At 38.3% G+C, this 13,500-nt stretch overlaps 2 protein-coding genes across 2 annotated transcripts; both read right to left on the bottom strand.

Annotated features, from left to right (window-relative positions):
* Positions 1-1,754: 1,754 nt before the first annotated feature.
* On the bottom strand, positions 1,755-2,690 carry LOC100765283 (olfactory receptor 9Q1). The gene has a single exon (XM_027406777.1). The coding sequence runs from the start codon at positions 2,688-2,690 to the stop codon at positions 1,755-1,757; it is 936 nt and encodes a 311-aa protein (XP_027262578.1).
* Positions 2,691-11,412: 8,722 nt separating this feature from the next.
* Positions 11,413-12,354, bottom strand: LOC100751050 (olfactory receptor 9I1). The gene has a single exon (XM_027406776.1). It carries the CDS (start codon positions 12,352-12,354, stop codon positions 11,413-11,415), a length of 942 nt encoding a protein of 313 aa, XP_027262577.1.
* Positions 12,355-13,500: the final 1,146 nt, after the last annotated feature.

Genomic DNA, 13,500 nt, shown 5'->3' with positions numbered 1-13,500 from the left:
GAAAAGACCAAACCTAAGAATAATAAATATAGAAAAAGTTATAGAAGTCCAGCTCAATGGCAGAAAAGACATATTCAACAAAATCATAGAAGAAAACTTTTCCCATGTAAAGGACACTCCTATTGAAGTAGAAAACACTTACAGAACATCAAATAGACTGAACAAAAAAGTCCCTTTGCCACATAAAACATAAAGCATATTAAGAGCTGCAAAGGAAAGGGGTCAAGTAACATATAAAGGCAGATCTATCAGGATTACACCTGACTTCTCAAGGGAAACTTTGTAAGCAAGAAAGTCCTGCATAGATGTTCTACAGACACTAAGAGACCATGGATGCCAGTTCAAACTACTATACCTAGAAAAACTTTAAGTCACTATAGAAGGATAAAACAAGATATTCCATGACAAAACCAGATTTAAACAATACATATATACAAATCCAGCCATACAGAAAGTACTGGAAGGAAAACTCCAACACAAGGAAGTTAGCTACACCCACAAAAACATAGGCAATAGATACTCCCACATTAATGGTCTCAATTCACCTATAAAAAGATACAGGTTAACCAACTACTACCAGACAGAAAATTAACAGAGAAATAAAGGAACTAACAGAAGTTATGATTAAATTGGGTTTAACAGGCATCTATAGAACATTCCATCCAAACAAAAAATTATACCTTCTTTGCATCACCAATGGAAACTTCTCTAAAATCAACCATATACTGAGTAACAAAGCAAACCTCAACAGACAAAAAAAATTGGAATAAACCCCTGTATCTTATTGGATCACCATGGTTTAAAATTAGAACTTAACAAAAGCACAAATTCCAGAAAGCCTACAAACTGATGGAAGTTGAATCCCCCTCTCTCTCTCTCTCTCTCTCTCTCTCTCTCTCTCTCTCTCTCTCTCTCTCTCTCTCTCTCTCTCTCTCTCTCTCTGTCACACACACACAATAACACATATACAAATAAGTGAAAGTAAATAAGTATTTTATTATTGTTATTATTTATTTAAAAACAACCTTATTTTACATACCAACCTAGTTCCCTCTCCTTCCTGTCCTCCTTTTCCCCCCACCTTCTCCCACCCCACCCCCATCCACTTTTATAATGTCATCGAAATCTAGTAAATAATTCAATTGGGTAGGATAATTCCTGTCTACCAAACATAAAGTCCTATGTTTGATCCTGAGAGTTGCCTAAGTCTAGCAAGTAATGGAGACCTTTAATTACAGCAATCATAAGGTAGAGGAAGATCAGAAATTCAAGGCCATCTTCACCTCCAAGGTCATCCTCACTTCTTAGAGAGTTTGAGGCCATAGTAGACTACATAGAACCATGTCTCAAAAGGTTTTTATTTAAAATTCAACTAAAAATTAAATATATTCTAAATTTTGAATCTCAAATGAATACACTGTTTGGAATAACATAGTCGGTGTTTTAATGCTGTTTCCTGCAATTTACGTTGATGTGAATAAAAGATAACAGAGTTTGATGGACAAATAGATGAATGGATATATTAATGAATCTATCATATTTATTTAATGAAGTAAATGTAGCAAAACATTAACATTAATAGTCCACACTCAAATCTCTTCTTCGGCTGACCTTTACACTTGTTCTTGCTTCTCCCTGGATCTAAACATTCTCACTTCTTATAAACCCTGGATCATTTAAATATTGGGAATAGTGTAATTAAAGAAGTCCTAAAGTGCTGGCATTAGAAAATAGATGCCCAAGGTAGGAAGAGGTTAGGAAACCTTGACTCTGTTAAGAACGTTCCTTAGTGCTTCCTTCACTTCCTTGTTCCTCAGGCTGTAGATGAGGGGATTCAACATGGGAATTACTGTTGTGTAGAATACAGACACTACCCGATCCTTTTCTGAAGCCTGGCCCGAGTTATCTCTCAGGTACATGAAGATGAGGGTGCCAAAGAAGAGCGACACTGCGGTGAGGTGGGAGGCACAGGTTGAGAATGTCTTGGCCCGGCCTCCTGCTGAAGGGATCCTCAGAATGGCCACAATGATAAACAGATAGGAAACCACAATTACCACCATACAGGCAGGGATAACAAAAATGGCAAACACAATGATCACCAATTCCTGTGTGTAACTCTCACCACAGGTCAGCTTTAACAGAGGAGGAAGGTCACAGAATATGAAATCGATCTCATTGTTTCCACAAAACGAGAGGGAGAATGCTGAGATTGTCCGCACCAAAGCACTGAGGAGGCCGGCAACATAAGCCCCAGCCACAAAACTTAGAAGGGCTTTCTGTGTCATGATGGTGACATAAAGCAGAGGTTGGCACACAGCCACATAGCGGTCATAAGCCATGAGGGCCAAGAGGTAGCAATCGATGGAGCCAAAGAAAGTAAACAGGAAAAACTGAGCAACGCAGCGTGCATAGGCTAAAGTGGCCCCATGCTCCAACAACACGGCCATTGTCTGAGGAACAGTGACTGAGGAGTAGCAGATGTCCATGAAAGAGAGATGGCTTAGAAGGAAGTACATGGGGGTGTGGAGCCGGCGATCCATGCGGATCAAAACAATCATGCCTGAGTTCCCCAGTAAAGTGAAGAGATAGATAAATAAGAACAGGTGGAACAGAGGCAGGCCCCGTTCTGGGTGTTCAGTGAATGCTATGAGAAGGAACTCCGTCACTAAAGTGAGGTTCACCTCGGCCATGAAGCCAGTCATACCTGAGAGAGCATTAGAAGCAAGTCAGGATGCTGCACACAGGATGTGCTTCCAAGTACGGTGCTCATTTTTGAACATATGAAGGGATTTAAACATGACAGGTATTAATTCCTTCCTTCAAGGGTGTTCTGTGATATTCATCCTAAAATATTGAGGGGAAGATAAAACATGCAAACGGGTATCCAACAAGAGAGTGGTTAATTTCACTTGCATTGAAAAGTAGCAGTGTGAGCCCTGCAAATCTAGCCACTTTGTGGTCATTTACCTACCATGAAGCTGACCATCTCAGGATTCTGACCTATCTCCTTGATAGCCTAGCTTCCCCCCTATTTCCAGCCCTCTTCATCTCTTCTCCGGGTTAAATCCACAGCCATGGAGCTAATTGTTCTCCCCTCACTCCTGAGTCAAAGTAACTTCTTACCAATTATTGCCACTGTTCTGAATTTAATATCAATTAAAATCTTGTTGTTTCTAAGACTTTAATCCTGATCATTTCTCACCCATTTGAGATAAATCTAGTCACGGAACCCTGCCAAGAGCAGGAATTACTTAGCAGCCTCAACCTGTTGGTACTCTCTATGATATTCCCCCTACTTTCTTCCTTACTTCCTTACTTCTCAGTCCTGGCACACAGACACCCCATTCTCCCATAATTTCCACAGAGGTACTGAATTATCGGCAGCATTAATACTCCTGCCTTCACTGATGTCTGTATGCTTCAAGCAGAACATCACTTCTGCCTAGAGCATCTTTCCTTTCCTGTCCGCAGGGTCATCCCCAGTGCGTACACTGATTCTCATATCACAGGGTTTTTTATAAGAAGCTTCCCTTCATTATTCCTTTCCCAGACAGTAAATGTCCCCTGGGAGTTCATCCCTCAGTAACAGTTTACCATAATTTATAGAATGAAGTTATTAAATAAGATGGAAAACACCTTGAAGAGAGAACAGTACTGTGACGGTACCCCAATTGCATAGTCAGAATATGCCCTAAACATGAGACTACAGTACAGCTAAGGAAAACTACCAGTGACTGTCACAAGTTCTTTCTAGGTTTTATAATTCTATCTGTAACCTTAAAATGTGCTACTTAACAGAAAGAAAATGTTTATCTTTACAAAAATGGTTTATCAGAACAATATTTGCAGTAATAAAAAACATTTGTAGACTCTACACTTCATGACTTACGTATTAATCCATTTAATCTTCATGACTTTATAAATAAATGCTCTTCCTTCTGTGGATGAGGAAACTAAGACCACACTTAAGCATCATGCCCAAAACAGCATAGCAAGGAAATGATCTAATTGTCATTAGGCACAAGGCTGTACATATGCTAAAAACTGCTTACCTTGTAACTGATATTACATGATTCCTTGGTTTCTTCCAATAGCTCTTACTTAGGAAATGTCTGCTATTAAGAAAAAAAAACTTAAATGGTGAATAGATTGTAGTTTGGCTAAGTCCCATTGCAGCAGAGCAGGGAAAATGTTAAAAAGCAATACAGCAAAAATCTTTGGTAGCTAGGCAAGTGCTGGACCAAGGTACTAGGGAGAATGATAAAGGGAATTGATTCTGGTCTTCAGGTTGAATATCAATTAAGAGAGACAGGTCAGTTTGACCATCTGAATTCAAGTTTGTTTTTACCTCAATGATCCTCTTTTCTCTTTATCTGCTACCTATCCTTAGTCTAAACAAGGTCATTTCATTCCATCTCCCTGGTGAAGAAGTAGCCTAATGATATATAACAGGGGCACTACTGCGCTGGGCTGCAAGAGAATTGCCGATTCCTGTTTGCCTACTACAAATTTAGTTATGAGACTGAGAAAGTCTTAGCTCCTCAGTGTCCCTTTCTTTCATTCAGATTCACACACACACACACACACACACACACACACACACACACCATTAACATGAACATACTAATGCCTTAACAGACTCTTCCTACAATAATTCTTGAGATCCTTCTTTCCATATGCCATACCAAAGATTATTTTTTTGTTCCCAGGATGCATTCTTCATCCCTAGCATAATTCAATTACGCATTTAGACTCAGTCAGCAGAGGTTGGAAACACCCTTTTCTTATGTACTTCCAACTCTAACACAAACATATTTAAGAGAGAACACTAATTTTGGTTATAAAACTCTGAGATCCCCACACAGTGGTTAAAATGGTCTCTGAGGAAAGGCATCTGTTACCTATGGGAATTCTTAACAAGGCACCCTGTTCCTGTCACAGAGGAGAAAATACAGCTGCCTCCCCAGCTTCAGGCCCCAATGCCTGACTATTCCTCTCATACTCCACAAACAAAAGAAAATCTGCAAACACATCCTTCTTTTTAGGGCATAGGACCAAGAATTATATGCGTTACATGCTTTCTTTTCCCACCAACTACTGCTCTTTTAATGGGAACCTAGCTAATTTAGCTCATATGTATGCTCATTCATTCAAATTAATATATATATATATATATATATTCACAAATACATATACACATATAAAAAGCACATGTGCAAAATTTTACAGTTAAGGTATCAATGCTGTGTTGTTCATTGATTAAATATTTCATTTTTTGAGAATTTCATACATACATATTAATGTTTTACATAAATTTATCCCTTATTCCTTCCCTTCCAATGTTCTCCCTGTCACTTCTTTCTGCCAATTTCATGTGCTTTCCTTTTAGTTTTAAATTCAATGATTTTACTTGGTTCTACCTGTGTGTACAAGGGTGTAGGACCATCTATTGGAGAATATGTAGTTGTCAGGGACTGTAGCCCCAAAGAAAACATTCTCTCCCTCCCCTAGCAGCCATCATTTGCCAACAGCTCCTCAGGTAAGGTGGCACTACATGAGACATCTTCCACTTATTCTGGGGTTTAGACTGGTTTGTTACTATGCTGATCTTATACATTTAGTCACATCCACTGTGATGGTACCAGAAAATAGCCTCTTGTCCTTGCCAGCTTTAAAAAATTGCAGTTTGAAAGTCTATTTTCTTCATTTTTTCAGTGTTTTCATTTTTCAGTGTTATTTGTGCACATATTTGAGGGAAGATAATATAGTGCAAATTTTGTCATTTAAAAGTAAAATTTCTAAAATAAGCAGACTAGAAGTTGAAAAGAAAGCCATTATAAAACCATTGACTGTTTTCTAGTTCTAAAATGTTATGTGTGAGACTATGTGGTGGCTGAACTTCAAGTTCAGCACATGGGAGACTGAGGAAGAAAACTTTGAGTTTGAGATCAATGACAAATAAAACAATGAGTGAAAATTTTTATTTTAAAGATACCATTAAAAAAAGAATGTCTTTACATGAGCTAAGGGAATCTTAGCATAGAACTTGTACTGATCACATAGACAATAGTTTCATTCACTTATTGATATGTGCAACTGATAAAATAATAAATGCTAGCACCTCATGCATTAGTTGGGCTCTTGTGGAAAAACAGAAAGCTCAGTAGTTAAAAGCACTTGATCGAATAGAGGACCAGGATTCAATTCCTAGCATCCACATGATAGCTTACAACAATCTACAACTCAAGTTCCAAGGAAACCAGTGCTCCTTTCATGCACATGGTACCCATCCATATATGTGTGTTGGCAAAACACTCATATACATAAAATAAAATTATAATGTTAAAAATAAATCAATGCCTGCAATCACTAAAACTCATTTTACTCTGCCTTGTGTATTCCAGAAATAATCGTGCATGGACCCAATACTGGGTAAATCATTCATTTGTGTGTCTGTTTTAGACATTTTAATAAGCATACATTAATTACATAAAATTACTCATCTATAAGTGAGTTAGCTTTGACCTAAAAGGTAGAAACTGGCAGGAAAGTGACATAACTAATTCCCACTACCACCAAGAAAGAAAACCTTAGGTTAAATATTTTGTATGTGTGTTTGTATTTAAAATTTCCCTGTGATGAATGATTTCTTTTTTTATTAGAAAGAAAATTATTTTACAAGTCAATCCCTGGTCCCTCTCCCTCCCCTACTCCACTGCCCCACCCCAACTAACATCCTACCTATCCCATACCCTTTCTGCTCCCCAGGGGGTTGAGGCCTTCCATAGGGTATCTTTAAAGTCTGTCAAATTCTTTGGAATAGGGCCTAGGCCAACCCCCTTGTGTCTAGGATCAGAGAGTATCCTTCCATATGGGATGGGCACCCATCCTAGTCCATTCCTATGCTAGGGATAAGTACTGATCCACTACAAGAGGCCCCATGGAGTTCCAAGGTCTCCTCACTGACACCCACATTCAGGGCTTCTGGATCAGTCCTATGCTGGTTTCCTAGCTATCAGTCTGGGGACCAAGAGCTCTCCCTTGTTCAGGTCAGCAGTTTCTGTGGGTTTCAGCAGCCTGGTATGGACCCCTATGCTCATCAGTCCTCCTTCTCAGCAACTGGATTTCAGTTCAGTTCAAGGTTTAGCTGTGGGTGTCTGCTTCTACTTCCATCAGCTGCTGGATGAAGGCTATAATATGGCATATGAATTAGTCATCAATCTCATTATCAGGAGAGGGCATTTAAGGTAGCCTCTCCTCTGTAGCTTAGATTGTTACTTGGTGTAATCTTTGTAGCTCTCCAGACATTTCCCTAGTGCCTGATTTCTCTTGAAATCTATAATGTCTCCCTCTATTATATTATCTCTTATTTTGCTCTCTTCAGTTCTTCCCCCAACTCAACTTCCCTGCCCCATCCTGTCTTCCTCATCCCTCCTCTTCGCCCCTTCTCATTCTCCTAGTTCCCTCTCCCCTCTCCCCATGCTCCCAATTTGTTCAGGATATCTTGTCCCTTTCCCCTTCTCCAGGGGACCATGTATGTCTCTCTTAGGGTACTCATTGTTTACTAGCTTCTCTGGCAGTGTGGATTGTAGGCTGGTAATCCTTTACTCTATGTCTAAAATCCACTTATGAGTGAGTACATACCATATTTTTCTTTTTTGTGACTGGGTTAACTCACTCAGAATGGTTTCTTCTAGTTGCATCCATTTGCCTGCAAATTTCAAGATTCCATTGTTTTTTTTTTCTGTTGAGTAGTACTCCATTGTGTAAATGTACCACATTTTCTCTACCCATACTTTTTTCTTTTTATTAGGAAGAAAATTATTTTACATGTAAATCCAAGGTCCCTTTCCCTCCCCTCCTCCCCCGCCCCACCCCCCAACTAACACCCTACGTATCCCATACCCTTTCTGCTCCCCAGGGTGTTGAGGCTTCCATAGGGGGTCTTTAAAGTCTATCAAATTCTTTGGAATAGGGCCTAGGCCAACCCCCTTGTGTCTAGGATCAGGGAGTATCCCTCCATGTGGGATGGGCTCCCTAAGTCCATTCCTATGCTAGGGATAAGTACTGATCCATACAAGAAGCCCCATAGAGTTCCAAGGTCTCCTCCCTGACCCCTACATTAAGGGGCCTGAATCAGTCCCATACTGGTTTTCCAGCTATCAGTCTAGGGACCAAGAGCTCTCCCTTGTTCAGGTCAGCGGTTTCTGTGGGTTTCACCAGCCTGGTATGGACCCCTATGCTCATCAGTCCTCCTCCTTCTCTACAACTGGATTTCAGTTCAGTTCAAGGTTTAGCTGTGGGTGTCTGCTTCTACTTCCACCAGCTGCTGGATGAAGGCTATAATATGGCATATGAATTAATCATCAATCTCATTATCAGGAGAGGGCATTTCTGTAACTTAGATTGTTACTTGGTGTAATCTTTGTAGCTCTCCAGACATTTCCCTAGTGCCTGATTTCTCTTGAAATCTATAATGTCTCCCTCTATTATATTATCTCTTATCTTGCTCTCTTCTGTTCAAACTCTCAGACTATTACAAATAATGCTGCTATGAACATTGTTGAACAGATGTCCTTGTTGTATGAATGTGCTTGTTTTGGGTATATGCCTAAGAGTGGAATTGCTGGATCTTGTGGTAGACTCATTCCCATTTTCCTGAGGAATAGTTATACAGATTTCCAAAGTGGCTACACGAGTTGACACTCACACCAGCAGTGGAGGAGTGTTCCCCTTTCTCCACATCCTCTCCAGCATAAACTATCATTGGTGTTTTTGATTTTAGCCATTCTGACAGGTGTAGAATGGTATCTCAGAGTTTCTTAAGTTCATTATCACAGCCTGGCATAGACCAGGAAACTGATTAAAGAAAATAACCATTTGATAACTGGTATAGCCTATAGACAAGAGAAAGATTAGAACTTGTATAAATTATTGTACACAAATGCAAAGGCAGATAGCACCAAGTTATATTTTTCAACTTTACCTTTTTTCTAAGAATGAGTCCTAATCTCAGATCATAGTCATTCACCTCCTAGTTTTCTCTTTCTTAGGATGAATTTGAGAATGACAATATTGTATCTCACAGAAATATACCACCATGCACTAGAATATGCCAGTTGTTTCTTACACAGTTAATCTATGCTTCTCCATTTTCATCCCCACTGGCCTCCTTTCCAACCCAACCAATTACAGGAAAAGGTTTTTTGTTTTTTGTTGTTGGTGGTTTTTTTTTTTTTTTGAAATTCAGAACTAACATTTTATATCCTGCTCTTGAAATAAAATTCACAAGTCCGTAAGCAAACCTGCAAGGCTCTGTACCCTAGTTTCTCCTGAATCCACCACTTGCATTTCACACTAAGATTCCCTAGATCTGTGTCAGACTTTGATAATCCCTCATGGGAGGCCTCATACTCCCTGGGCAGTGAATGGGGGCTTTGTGAGGGGCATGGGTGGATAGGAGGTGGAGGTAAATGGGATTGGCATGTAAAATAAGGTTGTTTAAAGTTAAATAAAAGCTTATTTTAAAAATTTAAAAGATATAATACTGAACAGAACAATGGATTATATTAATAGCACTTTATTGAAAGAGTAAACTGATTTATTGTAATTATTTGTCCAAATATCATCCAGATTACTTGCCATAAACCTTCCAGTGTCTAATAAGAGACTACAATACAACTTGATAAAAAAGTTATCATCAAACATAATGAAAAATCCAATTTGATAATCATAAAAAATAAAGAAGTTTCCCTCAATCTGGCTTCTCTTCAGTTCATCTGCTTTCACAGAACTTTGCATTCACAATTATTCCAATCAGATATAATCTCAGAAAAACAGCATACTTAATTATTTAGGTCTCTACCTACTTGTTAGTTCTTTGGGGAAGCTTTTTTTCAAAGCCTTATTTCAACATTTAAAAATGACCCAGATGACGTTAAAGCCTTATTTCAACATTTAAAAATGACCCATGATTTTTGTTTTTGTTAATTTTTTTTCTTTTCCACTTTCCAAAACTTTGAAAGCTTATCTGTATAATGGTCTGGCATGGTACATGACTATGTCCCATGTTTCAAATTCCATGATATTCCAGGATAACCCATATGTGTTCTATAATGTAATCATGTTCCAAACAAATATTTTCTCTGCTACACAGTACTCTCTATATATTTAATGAAATGATAAACAAGATTGTGAATTCTCCATGGAGATATTCCCAAGTAATATTTCTAGCATATAATGGAGGTCATTAAAAGGTGATTGATTTGTCCTTCTCTGTTTTCTGACAATAAAATAAATGTTCTAGAGGAGATTCAAGAAGATAGTGGTGTCTATCACTAAAGAATAGAAAATAATCTGGGTTAATTAAAGCATGAATAATGACGAGAAAAAATAGAACTTATAAATCTTGGTTATCAAAAACTAGCATAATGTTAGAGATTCATTTCAGTCATACATCAAGATCAAAATGTTTCCAATAATTAATATAACTCATTACTTCTTCCCTTTATTCAGCAGCATCTTGACTTTATGCCCTCTTAGAAAGTAAGCAAACATACTCTAGATGAGAATTTCTGAATCATAAATCCTTTCTTTCCATTCTTCCTTCTTTTGTTTGGGTACTTCTATTCCTCCATGAAAAACACCTAAATTGTTTATGAGTGAGTTCAGTTTTTTGTCCAATGTTGATATCTGCCTAACCATACTTAGCCATACAACCAAAGAGTTTATCTTCACCACATAAGAAACATGCTGTTGGTTGTAATCATCATAGGTTAAAAGATGAGTTTTATATGAAACAGTAAAGTAGCTGATTAAAACACTCAACAATATCCAGAATATGTATAAAAAATAAATCTTACATTTTATAACATATTTCCAATTATAAATTTCTTTGACATTAGTTTAGTCTGTCTTGATCTTGGCTAAAGATCTCTTGACTTTCAATCATAGCAAAAAGGAAATTTTTCTTCTTAAAAATAGCAGTTTAATTATGTAATCGTGTGTGTGTGTGTGTGTGTGTGTGTGTGAAAAAGAGGGGCCAGATGGAGAGGGACAGGGACAGGGAGAGGGAGAAGAAGAGAGGAGACCCGTGGAGGCCAGGAGATCCTATGGATCTGTAGCTAGTGGTAACTGTTAGTGCTTGGAACTGAATTTGAGTCTGCTGCATGAACAAGATGCACTATCAACTACTGAGCCATCTCTGAAGCCTCAATAAAAATTTTGTGTGTGATAAAATGATAAAAAGAATCTCTTGCTCAAAATCATAGAGCTAATACAATTCTGGAAGCCAAACTTTCATTTTCTGCTTCAATATATCAATGCAACTATGACAGCAGAGTCATATATTAAGAAAATAAAACAAAGGCCCAAAGGACTGTTAGGAACTTCTGGACTTATGGAGCTTAAGTATTACACTCCTTGGGAAATCTTCATTCTTTTGAAAGTTTTCTTCAGAGCCTCCTTCACCTCCTTGTTCCTCAGGCTGTAGATCACAGGGTTCAGCATAGGTATCACAACAGTATAGAATACAGACACAATCTTGTCTTCCCAGAGTGATTTACCCATGTTACCTTTCAAGTACATGAATATGAGTGTTCCAAAAAAAAGAGCCACTGCAATCATATGAGATGCACAAGTGGAGAAGGTCTTGGCTTTGGCCCCTGCTGTACGAATCTTCAGAATAGCCCAGATAATGAAAAGGTACGATATAAGAATCACTGAAATACTAGTTGTGATAACCAGGAAAGCCAAAAGGAAGATCACCTGTTCTCGTGACTTGGTCTCACTACAGGCAAGCTTCAACAGGGGTGGGAGGTCACAAAAGAAGAAGTCAACCTTGTTAGATTTACAAAAGGAAATGGAAAAGGTACACCCAGTCCGGACCACAGTATTTACCATTGCACCAGAGTATGCTGCAGCAACCAGCCCCAGGCGAGTCTGTGGCGTCATGGCCATGGCATAGAGGAGGGGATTACATACAGCCACATAGCGGTCATAGGCCATTACAGCCAAAAGGAAGCACTCAGTACTAGCATACAGGGTGAAAAAGAAGAACTGGGTAGCACAGCGCTCATAAGTGATGACCATCTTATGAGTCCCCAAGGTCTCCAGCAACTGAGGCACAATAACAGATGAGTAGCAGATATCCAGGAAGGACAGATGGCTGAGGAAATAGTACATGGGTGTGTGGAGCCGAGGATCACTCTGAATTAGCAGGATCATGCCCAAGTTTCCTCCCATTGTGATGAGATAAAAAGCTAGAAATACGAAGAAGAGACCTAGTTGCAGCTCTGCCTGAAGCTGGAACCCCATCAGAATAAATTCTGTCACCCTGCTGCCATTGTCTGCCATAAATCTAAGATCACCTGAGGAAATAAAATAACAGTTAATAAGAAGATACCACTGAAAAATTAATTACGGAAACTACAACCTACTTGCTTCTCCTTAATGAGCATTATTTGCAAACACTATTTTTGTGAGCTTGGTTTCACTTGGTCTACAAATCCTGTGAAGCACATAATGCTGAGTAAATTGCACTTTTGACAGAAGACTAACAAAGAGATAAAGTGACTAAGCCATTCCACATGGCTTCTTAATTAGGAAACAGGCAAATTGAGGCTGAGCACTCACAGTTTCTCAGGGACTTCCAACGTTCTGCAGTTCCTCTATTAAGACTATATATTGACTTCATGTTCAGCTAGAAAAAGGTTTCTCAGAAACAATGATGGGATCCTATAGCTTTAAAATACCTTCAGATGTTGAACAAGTGAATTAATCATTCTAAACATGAGCTTCAACCAGTACTCCTAAAAATGGCATGATTTTGTTCTTTATAGCTAATTTAAATACCATTTTGTATATCTACCATATTTTCTATATTTACTAATCTCTTGATGGATATCTAGGCTGGTTCCATGTTTTGCCTATTGTGATTATGGCAGCAATAAAGATGGGTGTGTAAGTATCATACTGTCTTGAATCTCTTTGGAGACACACCCAGAAGTAATATAGTTTGGTCAGACCGTGCTAGTGTTAGTGTTTTGATGAGCTGTTGTGATAGTTTCCGTAGTGAGTGGGCCAGTTTACATTCCAATTGAGTGTAAAATTTTTTTCTTTCCTCAGATCATCACCAGGAATGTTTTAAGTGCTTTTTCTTGTTGATGACGAATTTTGTTTTTAATGAGAACTCAACCTAGGACCATATGCATGCTAAGAAAGTTTTCTTTCACTGAACTATAACCTAATTATCACTGCCACTTCTTTTTTAAATTTTGAAATAGCTCACTTTGAGTTCACTTTGCAAGTTAAGAAGACCTTGAATGGTGATCTTCTTCTCTCACTCTCCAGAAAAATAATAATGTAGACCAATGCTACCAAGCTTCACTGCCATTTATTTTCCTAATGATAGACATTCTTATTCAGGTAAGATAGAATCTGAATTTAGTTTTAATTTGTCTTTCTGTGGTAGTTAAGAATATTGAACTTTTTTCATATATC

The sequence above is a fragment of the Cricetulus griseus genome, chromosome 3, assembly GCF_003668045.3.
Source record: "Cricetulus griseus strain 17A/GY chromosome 3, alternate assembly CriGri-PICRH-1.0, whole genome shotgun sequence".
NCBI classification, from domain to species: domain Eukaryota; kingdom Metazoa; phylum Chordata; class Mammalia; order Rodentia; family Cricetidae; genus Cricetulus; species Cricetulus griseus.
This window is presented reverse-complemented; position numbering and strand designations above follow the sequence as displayed.